This window comes from Bicyclus anynana, chromosome 20 (assembly GCF_947172395.1).
Source record: "Bicyclus anynana chromosome 20, ilBicAnyn1.1, whole genome shotgun sequence".
NCBI classification, from domain to species: domain Eukaryota; kingdom Metazoa; phylum Arthropoda; class Insecta; order Lepidoptera; family Nymphalidae; genus Bicyclus; species Bicyclus anynana.
Window position 1 is genome coordinate 3,345,135 of NC_069102.1, and position 23,190 is coordinate 3,368,324.

At 37.2% G+C, this 23,190-nt stretch overlaps 1 protein-coding gene across 2 annotated transcripts in view; it reads right to left on the reverse strand.

Moving 5' to 3' along the window:
• Window positions 1-1,089: 1,089 nt before the first annotated feature.
• The window catches only part of LOC112052876 (probable beta-hexosaminidase fdl), a 118,357-nt gene continuing 96,256 nt past the window's right edge, over window positions 1,090-23,190 (reverse strand). For both annotated transcript variants that reach the window (XM_052887763.1, XM_052887762.1), the window contains 2 exons: window positions 10,457-10,650; window positions 1,090-9,697 (listed from right to left, as the gene is read on the reverse strand). In XM_052887763.1, coding sequence (XP_052743723.1) covers window positions 7,966-9,697; window positions 10,457-10,629 — 1,905 coding nt within the window. In that variant the 5' untranslated portion in view covers window positions 10,630-10,650 and the 3' untranslated portion in view covers window positions 1,090-7,965. The remainder of the gene's footprint in view (window positions 9,698-10,456; window positions 10,651-23,190) is intronic.

Consider the following 23,190-nt stretch of genomic DNA (forward strand, 5'->3'; position numbering starts at 1 on the left):
GGCGACGGTACGCCGGAGAGAGATGCGTGGGATGAGTTAGAAAACCCACGATCTCGGGGTATCCGGACTGATTCACTCAGGTCACGGTTACACCCTCCCGAACGGCCCTCTATGCCGAGGTCCGAGTTTCATAGGAGATGCCCTTAGAGTGTCGTTCCGTCCTCTATCTTTATTTCAGCCTTCGGGTCTCATCAGGAAATGCATCCGCGATCGCCCAAACCCCCCGGTGACGTCGTAGTGGTCCCACATGGAGCCATCAGCACTTACTCAACAGTTCAACACGAAAAAAAAACGCGTGGGGTGCGGTCTTTCGTGCACAAATTACCCGGCCGAATTATCCGCTGAACTACTCGGCCAAGATCTAAATTGGTTGGATTTGATTGAAGACGTAGATATTCCCACGATAGGTTTCCCGAGATTTGCGAAAACTGATGATTTTGATGCTAAGAATGTTTGTTACTCTTTCACGCCTCAACTGCTGAACCAAATTAGCTGAAATTTGGTGTTAATATATATTTTAGCATGAATTAACACATAGGCTACTTTTTATCCCGGAAAAAATCTATGGTTCCCGAACGATTTGTGAAAAACTAAATTCCACGCGGACGTCCGCTAGTCTCACATAAAAAATACCACTTGAGGTCATCCAATAGTCCTCACATGATATACTTACTTAATATCCTATTAATATGTGCTTACGCCACTGTTTACTAGTGTGCTCACTCACTATTTTATATAGTAAAAAAAAAGAGACAAGATCACAGTGTAAGTTCGAGTCGTGAGCTGTTAAAAGACTGATTCTATAGTCTATACTAAAATTGTAAAGATTAAAGATTTGATTGTTTGTTTGTTTGCATTGTTGTTGACACAACCGAGTTGAAAAACTATTTCACTGTTGGGAAGCTACACTATCCCCAAGTGCTACAGGCTATATTTTTTCACGTATTTCTACGAGTTCGGGAACTGGTGAAACCGCGTGGCATCTGCTAGTGATGAAATAAAACTCATTATTCCTTCTTGGATGGCCTGGGACCTGTACACATTTATAATAGAGCAAGTTTTTGAAAATCGTAATAAAAGCAAACAAAATTTGTTTCAACTTATTTATTTATAGAAGTACACCACAAAACCACTATAGCACCAAACATTACTTACAAAATGTACAAAATTGTGCCTGTTAATATATTATCTATTAGCATTTATTCAGTTATACGCAAATCTAAGTTTATCATAGGTAAATAGTGTCCAGTTGAAAAGGCAGATGTAATATTACTGCGATAAACCTGATAGATTCCTAAACTACGATATCGCCATATGCAAGCATTTCATCGGCGTCTCCAAGCGGTCATATTATTAATTTCAACTAGTACCTACCTAGTAAACTCTGGCAAAGGAAAGTGTGATCTGAAAAACACGGCAAATTAAAAAAAACCTACATGTGACCATCATAAAACTATACCTAATTTCTTTCTTATAAAGGTTTTAGTATCCGCCCTTTTGTTATCTGGCGCCCCTGTTGTCGTGCCTAGTTTGCCTTAGGTCATCTACGTCTTGGAAGCTCCAAATAGCCTGGAATGCTGGATTTTAACCCATTTGGGACGCCGCGCCGCCGTTTGAAATAGTATACATTTTATGAATTATGACTTTCACGTGAGTGAAAAGCACGGAGCGATTGACGCGCGACTCGAATTTTATGAAGTGAGCGCCAAAACCATTTTTACCTAATTGCAAGTAAATTAAACAACATAACGAAAAACAAAATGGCCATGTTCAAGATATATACCTAATTTTCTATACAAAACAATATAATATTTAACAAAATAAGTTTGCTTTTCCTGGGATTGAAAGCAAAATGTGAGCAAAATATGTAATTTTCAAAAAAATAAACTATCCAGAAAAGTTTTACAAATTGTGTATTTTGTATAGTCATAACGAACCTAACACTTTGAAATATCATTTGCCCAAATATCAGGCTCCTAACTTTTCCAGCATCTGAGATCCAGAACCATTTGTAACCACCAAATTACATATTGCACACTCTTAACATGTTTTGGAATGCATTCACGTAGAGTTGGACGACACGTAGGCCCGTATGAATAAACGTTACTGAGGGCCTAGTGGCAGTTTGATACTGATACTATCACGTTAACGTAAACGCGAATTTCTAAGGAATTGAAACAGCGCCATCTAGTGGCACTACTGCACAACTGTTTCTATTCCATATAAATTTGCGTTTACGTCAACGCGATAGTAACAGTATGAAAACTCCCACTGGGCACACTGAACTCAATAACTCGATATTGAGGACCGTTTATTAATTCGGGCCGTAGACAATTACGTTAGGCTCTTCACTCGGCTACTACACGTTTTTTTTTAAGTTGTGTTTTTAAGTTTAACTTAAGTTTTTAAGTTGTGTAAGTTTGAGCTTTATAATGTTAGATGTATCATCAATTTGAGTCATTAGTTTAAATAGATATACAACAACTTTAAATATCGAGGTAAATATTTGTGCTTTCACTTAGATTTGCGTACAACAAAAGTATGCAATTATCTCATTCTATATATAGGGCCATCTACGAACTAAATAGTTTGAATAAAATTGTGATTACAGCGTAATTGAGTATTTAAGATTTAATGTTGAGTTTTTGCAGCGAAAACTACAACACCTTCGACCATGGTGAGCAAACTTGCGTCCTACGTGCAGGCAGGTATAGTTGGATGCCATCTTTTTGACGTTTATAACATCGTGCAATAAGTTGCACAATACACGATTTTAGGTGTCTCCGGTTACGTGGCGCCGCGGCAGGGCAATACACCGCGTATGATCAAATGCATATTTTTGTATGATATTATTATGTCTATTGCATTTTTCGCAGATATCCGAAGGTGAAGAAAGATTCGGATCACTATCCGTTGCTTTTTGAAATGAAATGAAATTTTATTTGCCTAATACACGTATACAAATGGTGTTTTACAAGTTTTGGAGGATCTCTAACGGATTTTTAGCTTATTAATGTTCTATTGAGACATTTTTCATAATTTATAAAACTCACCAAACATAAACGTTATCTATGTTACCTAGTGTCAAACTGTATACATAAACAAAAGAAAAACCGCGTGTAAACATATCCTCAACTATCGTTTCAAGGTCTCTCGTCCAGACACCGATTGAATAAGAAAGTTAGGGATCTTGACACTAAATATTATCATTACATGAAACTAAATATAAACATAATTATATTAATTGTAGGTATATTGATTATTATTATTGTCGAAATATCTTTTTTCAGCAGACTCAAAAGTGATTACAAAAATAAGAAAACTAATTTCGAAAAAAGGTATGTTTCAGAACATTTGTCAGGACAACTTAATTAACAAATCAAACTGTAACCAAAATAAGACCCTAGAATGGCAGAGAATGACCTTGAGTGAAGTCACGCACTTGTGAACGTTGTGTGTAGGGTTAAAGGCGCCTTTGACTGTTATACAAATTCTCCCCTTTAGCCACTCAAGTCACTCTCCCCGCCTATCCCAAGAAACCCATAAAGAATTACACATAAAGAGATGTGGACGGCTCGAACGCCACGAACACACTGAAGTCGTTGCAACGCGGCGATAACACTTTCTAAACTACAGTACATAAAGGTGATCAGGCCCATCGCATTTTTTTTATTTGTCAGAATGTCAGCCATAGCCCATAGGACGCAAAGTTGCTCAATATTTTAAGAATATTACCACGGAAGAACATAATTTCATTCTCGTTTATAAGTTATATTACAGTTAGAGAATGCATCCAACGATATTTTTTTTTGTATAAATTACATTACATTACATACATAAATATTTTGTGTCTGTACATATATTTCTGTGGCTAACATCTTGGATTTGCTATTGGAACGAAGGCCAGCACAACCAGACATACCGCATTTTATAAATGCTGAAAATTTGTCAGTACTTTCTCACTCCTTTCATAGGTATAGTATAGGTAAAAAAAAACTATCTTTGACATATAATGCTAGTTGACATATACATCATCTTTTTTACATAAAAATTGAACCGACTTCAAAGATGTATTTCAGTTATTTTGATTATAACCGATTTTCATGAAAATGAAATGAGACCAATCTGAAGAAAAAAAATCAAAATTGTCAATTCTCCTTTTTTTGAAGTCGGTTGAAAATTAAGATTCTATGTAACAATTAATGTCATCCAGTGCTTACTGGTGGATATCTTATAGTAGGTAGATGATATTTTGTCAATTGATTTGATGTTTACTGGTTATAATAAACAGTGAATAGGCCAGCAGGTTGGTGGTCACAGAACGGCACTTTGTAGAACGTATTCTTGCATGTTCTGTGAAGTGTTGTATAAAAAGTTTGAATAAAATGAGATAAGTCTGGCTATAGCAGGCGCTTATTCCAAATAAAGATAGATATTAAATGCTTTTATTATATATGGTGCGTTCATCCTACGTAACTGACACCTTATTGAGAAATCCCGACTCAAAATAATTTGAATCTTACTAAGATGCACAGTATTTTCAGTTGGGAACTTTACAGTTCGTTTCATGTAGGATGGTGCAGATGACAGTTCGTTTCACTGTTGAAAGTTTGCCGCGATTCACAATAATAGTACGTATTATGAACCTCACACAGGCGACTGTCACTGTACCGATGCTATCTGAAAAACACTTTAGTATCGTCAATCTTAATCATATTGAGAACAATAATTAATAATTAATTATAAATAAATAATAACTCCAACAATCCATAATCTAAGAATAATATCAATAGCTGTTAGTAGACTTTATATTTTAATGCTTCAACTATTTTTTGATTTCTTCTAAAATAAGTGTTTTCTTAAATCGAAACCTTGAGAATTTGGTTTCCATTAATTATAAGTTTCGGCAGTATATATATTATGTACATTATTTTAACTTAGCATTTCAATACCAGTGTGTAAATTGTTAACAATTAGTGCATAATTAACTATTCCAAGTAAAAATAAAAAAAATAATAATCAATAAATAAAATGTGTCATTTGGCGAAACAACATTACGATTAATGTGTAAACTCTACATTCTCGCCGAGGAATCTTGGGACAGAGTGTAAAACTGGCATTATATTTTACTTTATAGCCCAATCAGAAAATAAAAAAATGTTGCAGAAAAAAATAGAACTAATTTCTTCTACTAGCAAACCATGTGTTTCAATCAAAGAGTGCAACGCTATCCGACAAAGTGCTTTCTATTTCTGTAGGTTTATAATACACACTTACAAAGAATCTAAAATATGGCTCTCTCTGTCTGTCTGAGGAAAGAGGAATTTACAATTCCGCCGCTTTTGCTCGGCATTTGTCTTTCCCTTGGTTCGATATATGTCGTGTCGTCATCATAAGTATACTGGTCAGGTCTATTTTTTGACCTGTCAATGTTTAGAGAATTGCAATGTACTCCCCAGTGCCCTGTATACTAACTAGCACATCATCTAAAAAATCTGGTTTAGGTACTTACAAAAAATAGGTGTGGAAATATCTAAACTGACAGGATTTAAAATATAGCTATCCTTTTCACAATCTTCCATGTGGAAAGGGATAGAAAGATGAGACAATGTATTAAGCACAATAATTACGTACAACCAAATTAACACTGTTATAATAACAATCTTAGACTCTACATACCAAAACCGTTTATTCCAAACTTTACTTGCCATAATTTACTTACCTTTGATGTACAAATACTATTTTAATACAAGTATCTACAATAAACAAGATCCATTTAATAGTGCTGATTAAGTTGAACACAATATATCTCTAAATTGACAATTAAAAGTAATACAGTACTTTTTTAATAGACAAATTTGGAAAGGTCAATTAAAGTTACAGTATAACCAACCACAAATGGTTATAACTAGGGTTGCGAACATTGTATTTTTAAATCGAAGCTGTAAAAAAATATAGTATCAAAAAACAGTGTAAAAATGTAGTACACTTAAAGAAAATATACTTAGTATATTTTTGGATAATTAAAATACAATGATAATTTATTTATATTTGTTGCCTATTTATTTTTACGAGTATATTAAAACTATTCTTGCACTTTTCAAGATTATTTTTTACTAAAATAAGAGTGTCACATGGATTTTCACGTTTATAATTTTAAAATTAATGAAAGCAAAAGTACATTTTTTTAAAGTTTGGAACACGATAAGATATACATTATACATACTCGGATACGCTACTAACTACTATATATTTCTTCAACAGTGTAATATAGTACTCAGACACAAAATGAATGAAAAAATATGTATTTGTTGGCAACCCTAGTTATAACTGTTACCTAGTGATTGTGCTTAGACATATTATTGGTAATAACCATCGATCTCCTATTAAAGTGGATGCACATTAGCGACAAAAAAACGTTCCTACTCAATGAGTGCCAAACACAACTCCTTGGCACTCAATTCAGGTAGTCTCATATGCAAATTCAACCTTAAACTCATTCCTTAAGGTTGAATTTGCTCTAAATTTGGGATTAAATTGAATATTGGATTACATTCAAAGGTTTTTAGGTATAATTTTCTTTACCAATAATAAAACTGTCAAAGCAAAATTGACCAGTTTTTAAGTGAAATTTTCTACATGATTGTGCGTCCTTTTATTATAAGAGGTCAATGGTAATAACAGAATAATTTAGAACCAATTAGTCTAGTTTTACTCATAACAAATAATGTATATATTTTATGTATTTATTGAATTATAGCATAGCATTATTATAATACGTAATGTCACATTGTGCAATATTAATAAACGAAATGAAATTTAAATTGTGATTAGAATGGCAGTCAAATTGTACGTACCTATTAATAATATCATATTATGTAATTTAGTATTTTCGTTATAATATTACAAGTACATTTTTCACTTAGGTGTAAATTAAGAAATATTACAGATTTATTAAATTAATTATCTAAATGTTGCTACGAAGCACTGTACAAATATGTATCTAATGTCATTGTTGCCTACATCTATAACAATTTATTACTATGTACACACAACTAAAATAACACTAAAACTGGGCCCCGATTCCGTTTGGCATCAGAGTCATTACTATAGTCAAAGGTTTTTTACACAATTCAATTACACAAAAAGGTATTTTTACGGAGCGCTTTAACCGACGAATACGATTACAACTATTTAACATCGATAGTATAGAGACAGTTTTTATAACCGCATTAGATCGTTGATCATATACTTTCACAGAAAAGTAACGTCTAGTGAGGCAGGTCCTATACAATAATTGGTCTGAGCACGTACCTTGACATCCGCAAATACATTTTTTTTCCTAATTTGTATTACAAGATTTAACAATAACTACAATTACGTAAATTAATATCATAATAGACTAATAATCAACATTAACCTATAAAAAATTAAAAAAAAAATTCGTAAAATTTTTTCCATATAACCAGTCCTCGAGTGATAATTTTTATCAAATAATTTGCCCTACTTTAAGCAATAAACTCTCAAATGCAACAAACAAATTAAAATAAAATAAGAACCACATGTGATCTCTGCAATTTTCTCGCTAAACTCAAATCGCGTACTTTCAATTACTCATTTAATTTACCGAGAAACTACGGTGGACGCGTCTAATTTTTTTGTAATAATTGTATTTGCGCAGGCATTTCATTTTGGTTCAACTATTTTGCCGGGGTCTGTGTGACGTCACACATACACATCTTAAAAACGAACAGATCTGATGTTATACTTTGCAGTAGCGCCCGGATGCCATCGAGTATCGGGACCCAAGAATGAGTCATGTCCCACAACGGTCAGTAACAAAAACAATTTGTCGAGCTATCTAAGCATTTAGATTTCACAAATTTGTGCGAGCGGCAGACGCCAGCGCGGCGTTCGAAGCCATTGTATAAAATTCCCTCCTCGTCGAGGATGAGTAATTTAAAGCTAGAGGCAGGCGTGCGGGTTGTGTGAGCACCAGCGCGGCCACAGCGGCGCTGCGTGGATTCCTTTGGCCAACAACCGCGTCCGCTGCGTGTCCAGTCGCAAGTAAACGTCCGCCGTGGCTCCCTCCGAGCGGTCGGACCACAGCCGCTCTGCCAGCGCGGCGGTTCGCGGCCATACACGTGCGTCCAGTCCACCTGACCCCAGCTGCTCCGTCCACTGACACGCCGCCCCCCCGTCTATCCGCCACGGCTCCACGCCCGCCGTCAGCCCCGGCATCTCCTCTATCCAAGGCCGATGTTCGTAGATCTGCTGCCACGAGCGGTACGGCCCGCAGTGGCCGTCCGAGCTGTCGCGCCACGAACCGAAACCGCAGTCCAAATACCACGCATCTACATGCGACAGAATTGAACGATATCCAGCGTCTAACACCGCACGGGATTCCGGCCACCGCGAGGAACCCCATATCTGCACTCCGAAGTGTTTCTTGTCGAGACGCTCGAGGTACGGCGTGTGCGTGAGGCGAGACGACCAAAGCAGCGTCAACTCTGGAAGCTTCCCGCCGTTGGCGCGTTCCAGCGCTCGCATCGCGCGCTTCGTGAAGTCGAACCACAGCTCCATGGGGTCCGTATCGTTGAAATGTTGCGCCCAACAGCGTTCCGACACCTCGTCGCCGCCCAGGTGAAATATGTCATCGACTCCCGTCAGCTGAATGATCTCCGCGTACACGCGTTCGAGAATAGCGTACACGTTAGGGTTTCGCGGGTTGAGCTGACCACACGGAGGCTCGCCGCAGTATGTACTCCAGGGCTCCACCTCCACGCAGTGCGCCAGATGACCCAGACCGGCGACCGGTCCCCAGGTCCACGCCCTGCCGACGTGTGCGGGCGCATCTACTTCGATGAGGACCCGGATTCCCCGTAACCTGGCCCTCCGCACTACAGTCCTGACGTCATCGGTGGTGTAAACGGCGCCGGGCCCGTACGCGCCGTGCTGCGCCAACTGCGGCGCACTGTTCAGTCGCAAGGGAAACGATTGTGAATCACTGACGTGCCAATGAAACGTGTTCAGCTTACACGCTCCCATCGCGTCGATCGTCCGCAGTATGTCACTCACGGGAAAGAAGTTTCGTGCGGTGTCCAACAATAGTCCCCGATATCTGAACCGCGGTCCGTCCTCCACGGTCGCCGCTTCGAGGATCAGAAGCGACGCAGCGTAAGGGTCGAGCCAGACGAGTTGCGACAGAGTCTCGAAGCCGTGCCGCGCGCCGACGAACGATCGTGCGGCGAGGTCGACCACCAGCGTGTGGGCGACAGGGCGGAGCGTCAGTTTGTAAGTTTCGTCGGTGTCCTGTCGCATCCGCGGATCTGCCGTGCCGTTGACGTTGACTCGCACGACGACGTCGCGAGGGGTTCCCGAACTCGACCGTCGGCCGTCCAAGCCTGCATTTCTTTCGAGGGCCTTCAAGTCTTCGACCATCAAATTGAAGGCGTCCGCGAGATGGTCCTTGATTTCTCGCGAAGGGGATGCCACCACTTGCAACGAGAAGCCGTGGGCGCTGACGTGCGCGGCGGCGGTGGCCAGGCTGACGGGGCCGGTGGGCTGCGGCCACAGCTGGGTGGAGGCGCACAGCATGTTGCAAGTCGGCAGCGACTGGAGCACCGGCGTCTCCGTCGCGAGGAACCGCTCGCAGCGGTCGTTTCTGCAGATCCATGACCATTGTGGCGCAACATTCCTGAAAATGATACGAGAATTGTATTAACGTTATGGCATATTAGATTACAACAGCGAGGGTTAATATTTTATTTAAGTTATACTCAGCTAGGCTCAATTTGAGATTTTAATATTTTCTAGATTGGCTAAGGTCTGCGCTTTAGATTAGACCGTAAAAAACAGTAAGAAATATTACGGCAAATATACTCTAAATAAATATAGTCTAACCCATAGATGATACTGCTCTAACCTCTCGAAAGAAGAATTTCGTTCCTGATCTCGATCCTGACCCACCTGCATCCAGCAAATCTCTGCGACTCCCTTGATGTCGTTAGTCGTCAATTTTTCTTTACCGACTTATAACTATACTAATAATATAAAGAGGAAAGATTTGATTGTTTGTTTGCATTGAATTAAATTGTTTGTTTGTATTTGGTTTTGAAATTACTAAATTTGAAAAAATATTTCACTACAGGGCTATATTTTATCCCCATATTTCCACGGCCGCTAGATGCTGGCGGCTCGAGATTGTTGTGTTTCGAGGTCCATTCAAAAGGCCTATGTCCAGCAGTGGACGTCTATTGGCTGATAAGGTATCGGCTGATAAGGTATTCCCACGGCAAAGTAAGCTACATGCGATGCGACGACTTTGGGCCAGCGTGGTGGACCATTCGGGTAATCCCTCTCTTTCTGAGAGAGAAGACTCGTGCTCTGACTGAATATGTTTTGATAACTACTACGACACGCTGAATAAGTAGCAAGTGATGATAGGTGTACATACGCGTAGAGCGAGTGCAGCGGGCGGTGCGCGGAGTCGGCCTGCTGGCGCCAGTACAGCAGCGCTGCGGCGGTGCAGGCGGCGGCAGCCAGCAGCAGCAGCGCGCGCCGCAGCCGCCCCACGCGCGAGAACTGCGCCCCGGCGCTGCGCCCCAGCGCTTCGCCCCACGACTTCATCCTCTAACGGTCGCACGCCAACTGTAAATTTATTATTTAATAGTTTGAAGGAAGTTAAGTTAGTTAAGAGGAGCCGTGATAGCCCAGTGGATATGACCTCTGCCTCCGATTCCGGAGGGTGTGGGTTTGAATCCGGTCCGGGGCATGCACTCCAACTTTGCAGTCGTGTGCATTTTAAGAAATTAAATATCACGTGTCTCAAGCGGTGAAGGAAAACATCGGAGGAAATCTGCATACCAGAGAATTATCTTAATTCTCTGCGTGTGTGAAGTCTGCCAATCCGCATTGGGCCAGCGTGGTGGACTATTGGCCTAACCCCTCTCATTCTGAGAGGAGACTATATATTATCCCCGTATTCCTACGGGAACGGGAACCACATTAAGTGAAAATTATACGCGAGTGATATATGTATATGAGTTGCGAGGCACAACTAGTTCAGAAATAAACGAAAAGCATTTTCCCCGTACAACACCGTTGGAGACGCGACAGGTAAGACACGTGAAAATGGCATTGAGACAAAGACACGAGATAAGCTAAAAGGTGCTCTATAGCTGACATTTTTAGGTCACTGAAACTGTTTGATTTATTATTATAATACAAGCTATTTATTTAACTTACCTCATTGTCTAAGAGAAGCCGTGATAGCCCAGTGGAAACCTCTGCCTCCGATTCCGGATACGGATCTTAGACAATCGTTATCAACCCATATTCGGCTCACTGCTGAGCTCGAGTCTCCTCTCAGAATGAGAGGGGTTAGGCCAATAGTCCACCACGCTGGCCCAATGCGGATTGGCAGACTTCACACAGGGATGATGACAGTTTTTTAAATTGTATATAAATTAAGAGTTTACTAATAGCAAAGCAATTTTGTAAAAGCAACAGGGTATCTGCGATCATTACTTTCGGAGCTACAGGGATTTAAAGGGTCAGATTTGCAGCGCTGCCGCGGATCTCTGAAAAACGCCCCATACAAAATGGCACGATTTAGTGACGTCGTTGGCTCGCTGATCGTTAGGTTTGTATGGGCGTTCAAACAAAATTACTAATATCTTTGTTATTTGTGCGTTTATGTTTATAGTTCATTTATTGAATAATGTCACATTTAATATAAGGAAGCTAAAACTGTATGAATTTTCATCTAATTACGATAAAAAAAATTTAATAGATTTTGAAATTTTATAATCTTATTTTTTTGCAAATATCCAGACAATCTTTGCTTTTTATGTATAAATTACTTAACATTGACCTTATTTACCCGAATGTATCATAAAAATCAATATATTCAAACCTAGTCATCATCCCCATTAAGAAAATTCTCTGTTATGCAGGTTTTCTCACGATTTTTTTCCTTCACTTGAGACACGTGATATTTAATTTCTTAAAATGTACATAAGTGAAAAGTTGGAGGTACATGATCCGGACTGGAGCCCACACCCTCCAGAATTGGAAGCAGAGGTCATATCCACTGGGCTATCACGGCTCTCTGTTATACGTCCACTAAACAATTCACAAGTCTAGTTAGTAAAAATAGGCAAGACATTCGCGTCTATTTCTGCTGCAGCCGAGGGTGGCCTAGATGTTTCTATTACGTCACCGTTGCCCCCCCCCCCCTCAGCCTGACTCCGGCTTTTTGGTTTATAAACTTCTTAGTGAATCAAATATTTATTTTTAAACCGGCTTATGCTTTTAGCAAATTGAATGAATGTCTGCAACGTTGGACTGTCTAATAATTATAATAATTAGTACTTATAATCGGCATAGTAGTCAAACATATTTTGTTGAAGTTGGTTACAGCTTTATCTTTAATTCTTTTTTTTTATTAGTAATAATTACTATTATCTATATACTCGACGTATCTAATTATCTACGTGTGTCAATTCTGCTAATCCGCATTGGGCTAGCGTGGTGGACTAGCCTAAACTGAGTTGTTAATGATAATTTGATGTAGGAAAACATTTTCGTGTCAATATCTCATGACATTATCAGAATTAAGAGTTTTTTTTTCATTTCATTTTAGACACCTACACCGCTACGTCATTTATATTCCTCAGACGCGTACTAAGCGGTTTAGTTCCTCTTTTCTTATACGCACTGCAAAGATGTGGAATGCTCTCCTAGCTTCCGTTTTCCCCACCACCTACAATATGGATATCTTTGAGTCAAGAGTGAATAGGCATCTTCTAGGCAAGCGCGTTCTACCATAGGCTGCATCATTACCATCAGGGGTAAATGCAGCGCGCTTGTTTATGTAAAAAAAATGTTTGGGGTTCCTTCCCTACATGCAATATCGTAGGGAATTGTTATCGGTATTTTAGTGTATTACAGAAGGGATTAAAGTGCTAAATTATGGCCGGTTATTTTTGAGCTATTATTGCTGCAAATACATAGCAAGTCTAATGTCCAGTCTTAATAAATCACATCTATATTAAGCGCGGGGGCGGGGTCATTGACCTCGCTGGGTCTCCATTACAAAAGGTGCATATAACTGAATTACTTTCTATTCAGGGAGCGTCCTATTATTCGCCAGTTTATTCATTCATTGAGTCAATGCAATTGAAACGTTGCGAAATGCGAAAATTTTTTTATAAGAGACTATCTGGCGCCGCACGGCTTCATCCGCGTGGTTCCCGTTTCCGTAGAAATACGGGGATGATATAAAACCTATTGAGATTTTCTTAATTGGTCCAGGTATGGCTAGTTACCACCTTACCGACAAAGACGTACCGCCAAGTGATTTAGCGTTCCGGTACGATGTCGTGTAGAAACCGAAAGCGGTGTGGATATTCATCCTCCTCCTAACATGTTAGCCCGCTTCCATCTTAGACTCCATCATCACTTACCATCAGGTGTGATTGTAGTCAAGGGCTAACATGTAAAGAATAAAAAAAAAAGAGTTTTCAAAACGGACCGGTTCCTGAGATTAGCGCGTACAAACAAACAAGCTCTTCAGCTGTATAATAGTAGTATTTGTCATTTACAATTGGGGGTGAATTTACACTTAAATATGAGTTACAAATTTTGCAACAAACTTACTACTTAGTTGAATTTTCGAATAGGTTAGAAACAAAGATATTAAAGATGCCGAAGAAATAGAGAACCTTACTACAGCCTTATTGATACTGTTTACCAACAAAGAAATTAGAAATGAAGGTAGAAAATGTATAAAATTCATAACTAATTTATTTTAAATTATGTATGGTTTGTTTATAAAATGTTATTTATAATATATTAACTATATTTAATTGTCCTAAGCTTATTAATCTTTATTTTCATTAATTTAAGCACAAGTTAATTGCAATTATTATTAGGTGTGAAATGATTAGTGATTTACACCCTCATTTTTAATTTGTTTGTTGGTAAACAAAACTCATCAAGAAAGGCTGTAGTATAGAGATTAAAATACGGGCAAATTGATTATTATTATTATTAATGGTCATGGCATTAACTTTAATAAGGAGGCTATAGAAATGTGTGCACTTTTTATCGCCTTGCGAAATTTTATTTGTACAATCTACTATACTGCTTATGTGTACTTTTATGCAACAAACTTGTTAGGAAAATAATACCAAATTGACTTCATTCTATTAATGCACTAATGATATATTTGTAATATGTTTTACTTCAAAACTGAAGTTTTATTTTATGATAATATGTACTTAGAATAGATAAAACGCATTACAATATTAGTCACAGTATATATAGTGCCTGACCCGAAAAGGCCGATATGGCATTGTACTGTATTATTCATATATTAATTTTCTATATAGAAACTATCATTATTGACAAAGTTAAGACATTAAATATAAATACTTTAGGTACTTCACCTCTTTCACTCTAATCGTTATTCATATAATAATCATAACTTTTCACCTCGACCATTATCGTTATCATATAATAAGTATATAAAGACAGATATACGGACAGACAGACCGATATTTCGAACCTGAACCCTGTAAAGGGCCGTTAAAATATGCCTATAGCGATAATGTTAAATCTATACTAATATAATAAAGCTGAAGAGTTTGTTTGTTTGTTTGATTGAACGCGCTAATCTCTGGAACTAAAGGTCCGATTTGAAAAATTATTTCAGTGTTAGATAGCCCATTTATCGAGGAAGGCTATATATTATCTCTGTATTCCTACGGGAACGGGAACTACGCGGGTGAAACCGCGCGGTGCCAGCTAGTGTAAAATAAACTACATTTTTTTAATTTTTTTACTTTAACCTTACGGTGTAACATAAACTCGATTGAATTTCATTATTAATATTATTTATAGTCAATTTTAGTTACACTATAACTATAAACAATACTGTGTACAAAAAAAAATTAAGAAATATAGTGTTTGATAACAATTGCCTCCCAAAGAACAGACTGCAGTGTATTCATAGAACCCGTCAATGGGAAACGTTGTAAAATATCCGCTTTTGTAAAAATTTTCGTACAAAAGAGATTTCACACAATTTCCTATGTAAACCTCTTTGTTAACCGCATTTGCGTATGAATACCACCCACTACAGAATACTGGAACAACAAGTAAAGAATAAGCGGGTAGTAAGAGTTGTGCAGTCAATATCTATAGATTGGGGGCCTGAGAGGTCCACACCTGCGTGATGTTTTTTTTTTATTCTTTACAAGTTAACCCTTGACTACAATCTCACCTGATGGTAAGTGATGATGCAGTCTAAGATGGAAGCGTGCTAACTTGTTTTAGGAGGAGGTTGAAAACCCACACTCCTTTCGGTTTCTACACGACATCATACCGGATAAATCGCTTGGCGGTACGTCTTTGTCGGTAGGGTGGTAACCAGCCAGACCTGGACCAATTAAGAAAATCTCAATCGACCCAGCCGGGGATCGAACGCAGGACCTGCGTCTTGTAAATCCACCGCTCATACCACTGCGTCACGGAGGCCGTCAAATATATGTTATAAAAGCTTGAAGTTCCTCAACCTATGCTTCTACCATATGTAAAATGAATCTCTGAAATGGTTAATTAAATAAAAATCATTATATTACAATCACAGATTTAACCGTTTATTCAAGCAGTATTCGTGTTCACAAAATTAAAATCGCTAAAATCAATTACGCATGAATTAATTATGTACTTCGCTACTAATGCTTTAGTAGTATTTAACATTAATTAATATTCACAAATAACCAACTAAAATAATCTAAATCACAATTAATAAAAATATTAACACACATTACGCGCCCTTCTACAATCCGTTCCTCTCTGTCATTACGAAAAAAACATGGCGACCGACTCTATAGATATAACCACAGACAACATAGAAACACTGAGTAACACGGCACTATAGGAAAGTCGTGTTACACATAGGTAACAAAACTGAGCATAGCACAAGTACAGTAACAAAACTTTATGTCAGCCACTGACCACTTATTGTTATCAATTGTAAATTATAATACTGTATGACTTTTTCAAAAGAGCAACTGTTGTGTATCTTGCCGGTATCTTCTCAGCAGAACCTGCCTTACGAACCGGTGGTAGAATCTTTACAAATAGTCAACTGACGTGTCAAAAGTGCTTGTAAACTGAGCCTACTTGAAATAAATGATTTTTGATTTTGATTTTTTGATTTTGACCATCCAATAATGTAGTTATAGTAGTATAATGTAGTTTATGAGTTTTCAGCGTTAATGGCTGGGCATCCGATAAAACTGATAGTGTTGGTCGCGATCTACATGATGTCATGTAAATCGCGATCAACACACGACACGATCAGTTTTATCGGATGTCCTGCTGTTAGCTCTGCAGGCACGTGAGCTTATTGGATTGTGACTGGCTAGCATTAGTGTTTGAACGCGTAGGAAACGTTTAGGAGGTAGTAGGTTTCAAGTTACTCGTTCAACTATAAAGCATATTTTTTTTAATATTTTCTTGGTAGTGGGTTCTTAGTTCATGACATTACTTGCTGCTTAGCTTCGTGGCAACCTTTAAATAAAAAAAAAACATCGATCAAGATTAAACATAAAGGGTCGCTAGCTAGCAGTAGCAAAGTAAGTTTTTCCATTTCAGTATATTTTTGCCAGTTCGTGGAAATTGAAAAAAAAACCCAGGAAGTAAGGTACATAAATAATTTAAAGCTATTGTTTTCGGCAGCCATCAGGAGCCAGTGTCGCACTCCTACGCGCCTGTTTATATTAAGTATTTGTGCGGCGACACACTGCTTTACAATTCATATGCAATTCAAGCGAAAGTGATCTTGTCCAAGACTAAAGAGGTTTGCGAGGTTGTAGCATGCGAGGGATATGTAAAATCATCGTTTTTAGGGTTCCGTAGTCAACAAGGAACCCTTATAGTTTCGCCACAGATTAAATATAATAGGCGTCGTAGCCGTTCCAAATACAAAATTAAAAAACGAATACATTCTCGAGTCAGTAAGACACGAAGCGTCGCATCAGTAATTTTCAATGTTATTCAAGAAAAATGGCGTTTTATTTTTTAAATATTTTAAATACTGTTTACAAAACTGTAAACAGTGGGTAGTGACCCTGCTTTCTACATCCACGGCCGTGGGTTCGATTCCCACAACTGGAAAATATTTGTGTGATGAGCATGGGTGTTTTTCAGTGTCTGTGTGTATTTATACATTATATAAGTATTTATATGTAGTAGGTATATAATTGTATATTAATATTATAATATCAACTATCTTAGCACCCATAACACAAGCTACTCTGCATGCTTACTTTGGGGCTAGATAGTGATGTGAATTGTTTAAGTATATTTATTTATTTATTTATTTAAAACTAAAGAGTACGATGGGTACTTTTTATTGGTAATTATTGATTATTATATTAATTTACGTAATTGTTGTTAGCGTTAAATTTTAAATATAAATTATGAAAAACGTTTGTATATGCGGATGTCAAAAAGACGCGTGAGGTTTCGTTTTTTTCATGGGATTCACCGGCTTCACCACGCTGCTTGTAAAGACTCATTCTGGACATTCTTTATTCTGTAAGTTTCGCTATGTCCGTCTGTCTTTGTTATATCACAGAAAAAATATGCGCACTGATAATAAAATATTTAATCTAAAAAAGGGTCAAGTCTTAAAAAATTTATTGCTGGATATCCCGCGTATAGTAAAATTACTAATGCACTAGTCGGGCCAGTCGTAAATAAGACTTCATCTTAAACTTGCCACTAATAATAGTAATAAATCCTACTATGACATCACACTAATATTATAAAGGCGAAAGTTTGTGTGTGTGTAAGTGTGTGTAAGTATTTTTGTTCCTCTTTTACGCTGCGGGTACTCAAGCGATTATATTTTTAAGCGATTGGCTGAAATTTGGAATGGAAATGGATTTTACTCTGGATTAACCATGTGTTAAACTGATGATTTTGATGATATGCATGTTTGTTACTCTTTCACGCCTCGACTACTGAACCGAATTAGCTGAAATTTGGTATTGAGATATATTATAGCATGGATTAACACATAGGCTACTTTTCGTCCCGGAAAAATCGATGGTTCCCGCGGGATTTGTGAAAAACTGAATTCCACGCGGACGAAGTCGCGGGCATTCGCTAGTAGTAGATATGCGTGAATTCCCTCGTTGGTTGATTCGAGTCTTGGAGTGGGTACTATGTAATGCTGAGCGTTTTTTGTTGTAAGGAATAGGGCTGATGACAGTTTTTTTTAATTGTATATAAATTAGGAGTATGCTAATAGTAAAGTAATTTTGTAAAAGTAACGGAATATCTCCGATTATTACTAAGAACGGAAGTTGCAATAGGGCTGTATAATATAGGTCTAAGGGCGGTCGAAGTCGCGGGTGTCCGCTAGTTAATTAAAACATCGTCAAAAAACAACAGAATCCTACGGGTTTTCTAAAGTTAGGACATGAAGTATTCAAGGCAACTTGTTACGAAGTTTCGCCGTCAATGAAATGCACCGAATATAATATTAATAGAAAACTTTAAGCAGGTCAAGTCGTGCAAAATTTTCTTTGTTTCTGCACACCAAAAGGGGAAGTAATCGAAAGTATGTTTTTTACCGACTTTACAAAAGGAGGGTAGACATTTGAAAGGTAGTGATCAGAAATTAGTGAACACAATGAAATAAATGAGTTTTTCGTTATTAAAGTATATATTTTTCAGAGATTTGAATTTAATTCAATTTGAAGGTGATTACTTAGATTTGTTCTATTTGTTCTGTTTATCTTTTTCTTTTGATTTGTTTTCATTTTATTTTATGTGTACAGATTATTGTTTGTTTTAATCTGGAACACTTGTTACTTATTTATGGGGAATAGTACTCGTAGCCTAACAATAATAAGTACTAGTCGTACTGAGAAAGTCTAAGCCGCGTGGCATGGTCCTAGTACATACCTTGCAACCGGCGTGTGTAGCTTCCTTATGGAACAGAGTACCAGGCGAGCATAACTAATGAGGCATTGACCGCTGACGTGGCTCTATGACGCGCTAGTCGTCATATGGTCAGTCACTGGGGAACCGACACTATCCGTTGAGAAATGTGGGCTATGTTTGACGCGCCTCAATCTAAAATATTAAGTTGGGTCGTGTTCAGTACATAATAACTGTTCCGTTATAAATATAGGGTGTTCTACGGGAATACTAATTGTCTCGCAGTTTCACCTGCTATACGAGTAATAAATAAAAAAATTATAGTCCTCAGGAATAGTGTTTTCAAGTCTTAATTCAAATTACAGTCTATACATTGATTTAGGACAGGCTCCTTTTTGATCGAGCCGTGACCTATCCTACATCAATGAGAGTTAACGGGTTGTTCATGTGTTACAACTTAATAAATAACGACTTTTATGTAAGCCTTTGTAAGCTAATCCCTTATTCAATTTCGTTTACGGATAGAATTATAAAAAAAAATCAGGTATTGCTCCATAGTTGTTAGTATAAAAACCGATCACACCTTATAATCTACGTGAGCACCGTAAATACAAATACACAAAATAATAATAATAATACGTATTTAATTTAAATATCTGCCCCTACATACTAACGCACCGGGCACGTATGTATCCAATACTTCATATGGGTAATCAGGTTTTTTACTAATCACGAATTATGAAAATTGTAATAATTTATTATGTAAGTATATCTTTACAATACAACAGAATTGGATCAACTAAAAAAATCAACTATTAATTATACTGTCGAGTTATAAAATATAGTAGAATTTCGCTACTAGATGCCTGCTACATCGTAGACGTATCCTCGTAGACATTTGCTACGTCGTAGCAATAGTTTTCACTATGTATGGTGCTACGTCGTTCGAATTTAGAACTATAATTTTCTGGGAATTATACAAGTAGGTCGCCCATATCACTTATAAAGTACCTAGTATCTAACTGATCGATGAATGTGAATTATTAAGAAGGGCCGACGCTTCTTAGACCACGTACGGTTTTATGTGACGCTACATGTAGTGCCCTGGTGCCTTTTTATGTGTGAGGCAGTAATTTTACCTTATTATTAGGTACTAAATGATCCAACTGCGAAACAAAGAAAGGATTGCTTGCGACTTCGTCTGAGTTAGATTATTTTTTTATAATAGCGATTAGTAGTATAATAAACAAAGTATGTACAATTTATAAACATATTGTTTACACTAAGCTTATCTTACTTGTTCGAATCCGTCGAAAATTTTATGGAGAAACAAATAGAGATTTTAATGATCATACAGACATACAGATCGGGATGTAAACAATTTTTAAATCTATAATATAAAGTATTTTATTAGTAAAGAAAATTTCAGTGCGTCGGAATGAGATAACGTACCACGCAATTCGTAGGACATTGTGGCTGTTAAGTTGTATAACTATTAATTAATAAACAGTAAAAAAATATCTGGTTAGTAACAACTTTTGTTACTCTACCCTCCTCCACTAGACAACTACTCCAACCAGACTTTTTTTACTGTTGCATAATTTATAGTTATACAATTTAACAGCCACATTATCCTACAAATTGCGTGATACATTATCTCGGTCCGACACTCTGAAATTTTCTTGTAACTCAGTTAGCTACCAGTATCAAAAATTTTCGTAAATAAAAAAGTTGATCGTCTCATCGAGATGAAGCTACTCACGAAATATTAGCTACTTAGTAATCAGGTGTACAAACGTTCTAGGGATCCCTGACTATAACCCCCTACAATACCACAAACTTAACATCTTTAAAAAATTAGTACAGTTAAGCCTTTTTCGAGAAGTTTCATTTTGTTCGCCGTTTATTCGAACCAATTTGAATGCAAACTATAGTTGCATACACACACGCATCGCGTCTTTATTTGAATGGCGGCCACAATAGCAGAAGTAAGATTGAAATTCCTACTTCGGTGCATTGTTGCATCGAGTCCAGACTGCAGTCCATGAAAAGGAGTCCATTTTACTTTTGTGTGTGCAAACTATCGATACGTTTTCTTTTAAATTTTATTTTAGTTTTTTCTCTGTGCTATTTTCTGTTCATAGTTTCTCTGTATTGTATCTATACTAATATTATAAAGCTGAAGAGTTTGTTTCTTTGTTTGAACGCGCTAATCTCAGGAACTACTGATCCGATTTGAAAAATTCTTTCAGCGTTTCAGCCCATTTATCGAGGAAGGCTATAGGTTATATATTACATATATACATATCCATATATGTATATATGTATTTTTTAACCATTCTGTATTTTAGATTAAGTATCCTAATAGTTTAGTATAGTTGTTTAAGGTAAAGAAATTAAATTGTATTAAATTAGTAAATTGTGTATTTCCGCACCAGTCATGATTTAAAATATTAATATTGTAAATAAATTTTAGACTTTAGTTTTAGACAGTTGCATGCGGTGTTTACCTATAAATAGATTTGCATTTTATCTTTCTGCTCCTTGCATTTATGTTTAATAATTGTATTATTTGTATGTCTGTTGGTAGACCAAATAAAGAGAAAAAAAAAAATCCCCGTATTCCTTCGGGAACGGGAACAACGCGGGTGAAAGCGCGCGGCGTCAGCTAGTTTTTCATAAATATATTTAACAGACTCGAAAGAAGAGCATTTTGTAATATTCTTTTTGTTAGAACAACCTGAAGGTTTTTTTTTTTGTCGGAGCGCCTTTCTACTTGGCTACAGTCTCACTTTAACATAGTCGATACCGCGGTTTCATCTGCATAGTTGCAGTTCCTTTCCATTGATGAAAAAATTTGTATAATCGTTACAGTATAGTTGGACTGATTTTTACGCGGCATCGTACTGGAACGCTAAATCGTTTGACGATGTCTTTGCCAGAAGTATAGTAACTACCTATCAGGATTCAGTCACTTTCGAAAAAAATATTAATTTTGTAAATGGACCCGGACTACGAATTGAATCCGGGAATCTCTCCAAAATCAAAGCGACCAAAGAAAGGGATCGAGAGAGTTGTCTGTACTAAATACGAGGGTGAAGTTTGTTTGTTGCGTCAAACTCGCTAATCTTGGGAACTACTGTTGCAAATATAATAAGTCCACTGCGCATACCACTTCGCCATGTAGGCCGTCAAAATTCAATTCTGGCAATAAATGATTTGTATTTTTTTACCTTTCTAGAGGTTAAAATCAGGGTTCAAAAGTCCACGCGAATGAAGTCGGCAGCGTCCGATAGTGTGCCATAAAACTCTTTCATTCAACAACAAAGTCATTTTATATGTTGCCTCTGACAGTCACGAAATTACAAATCGAAATAAGAAAGAAAAGAAAATGTCGGTCGCAGGGTTTGATTTAACGTCAAAAAATATCTCAAAATACGATGTCGCTCGTCAAATAAATGAGTCCGGAGTCCACACAAAGCGAACAAAAACTGGCTATCTTGACAAATAGCGGGACGTTGTGTGGAACTGAAAATAGAAATAATTTCCAAAAAACCGACTTCCAACATCACAATCTATACTAATAATAATACAGAGGAAAGATTTGATTGTTTGTTTGCAACAACATTTGATATGGTTTGAAATTATGGGATTTGAAGAATTCTTTAACCAATGGAAAGCTACATTATCAGGGAAAAACAAAGGCTATATTTTATCCCCGTATTCCCACGGGAATGGGAACTACGAGGGTGAATCCGCGCTAGTTTTTAATACTTAGATACTAATAAAATTTTCAAATAAGAATAGTAATTGAAAGTCTTTTATGCATAATCCATAATAATCAATTTTTGTCTGACTGTCACTTTGTTCGGGCTAATCTTTGGAACGGCTGGACAGATTTTAATAGGATTTTCATTGGAAGATAGAGGAGGTTATTGAGTAACACATAATACACTTTTTTACATTTCTGAAAACCCATGGTTCCCGTTTGATATGCAAAAAATTGAATTTCATGCGTACGAAGCGGGCGTCTAGTATTATAATAAAATGGATGTAAACGCAAAAAATTCTATGTAGCGTTTTAAGTTAACGTTTAAATTCATATTACGATATTGTCAACATTTGTTCCGCGTAAATAATTAATGTTTACATGTGTTTTAAAAATAGAATCAAAATTACACCATAGAGCATCAAATGATTTGATATCAGATTGTATAGCAGGGC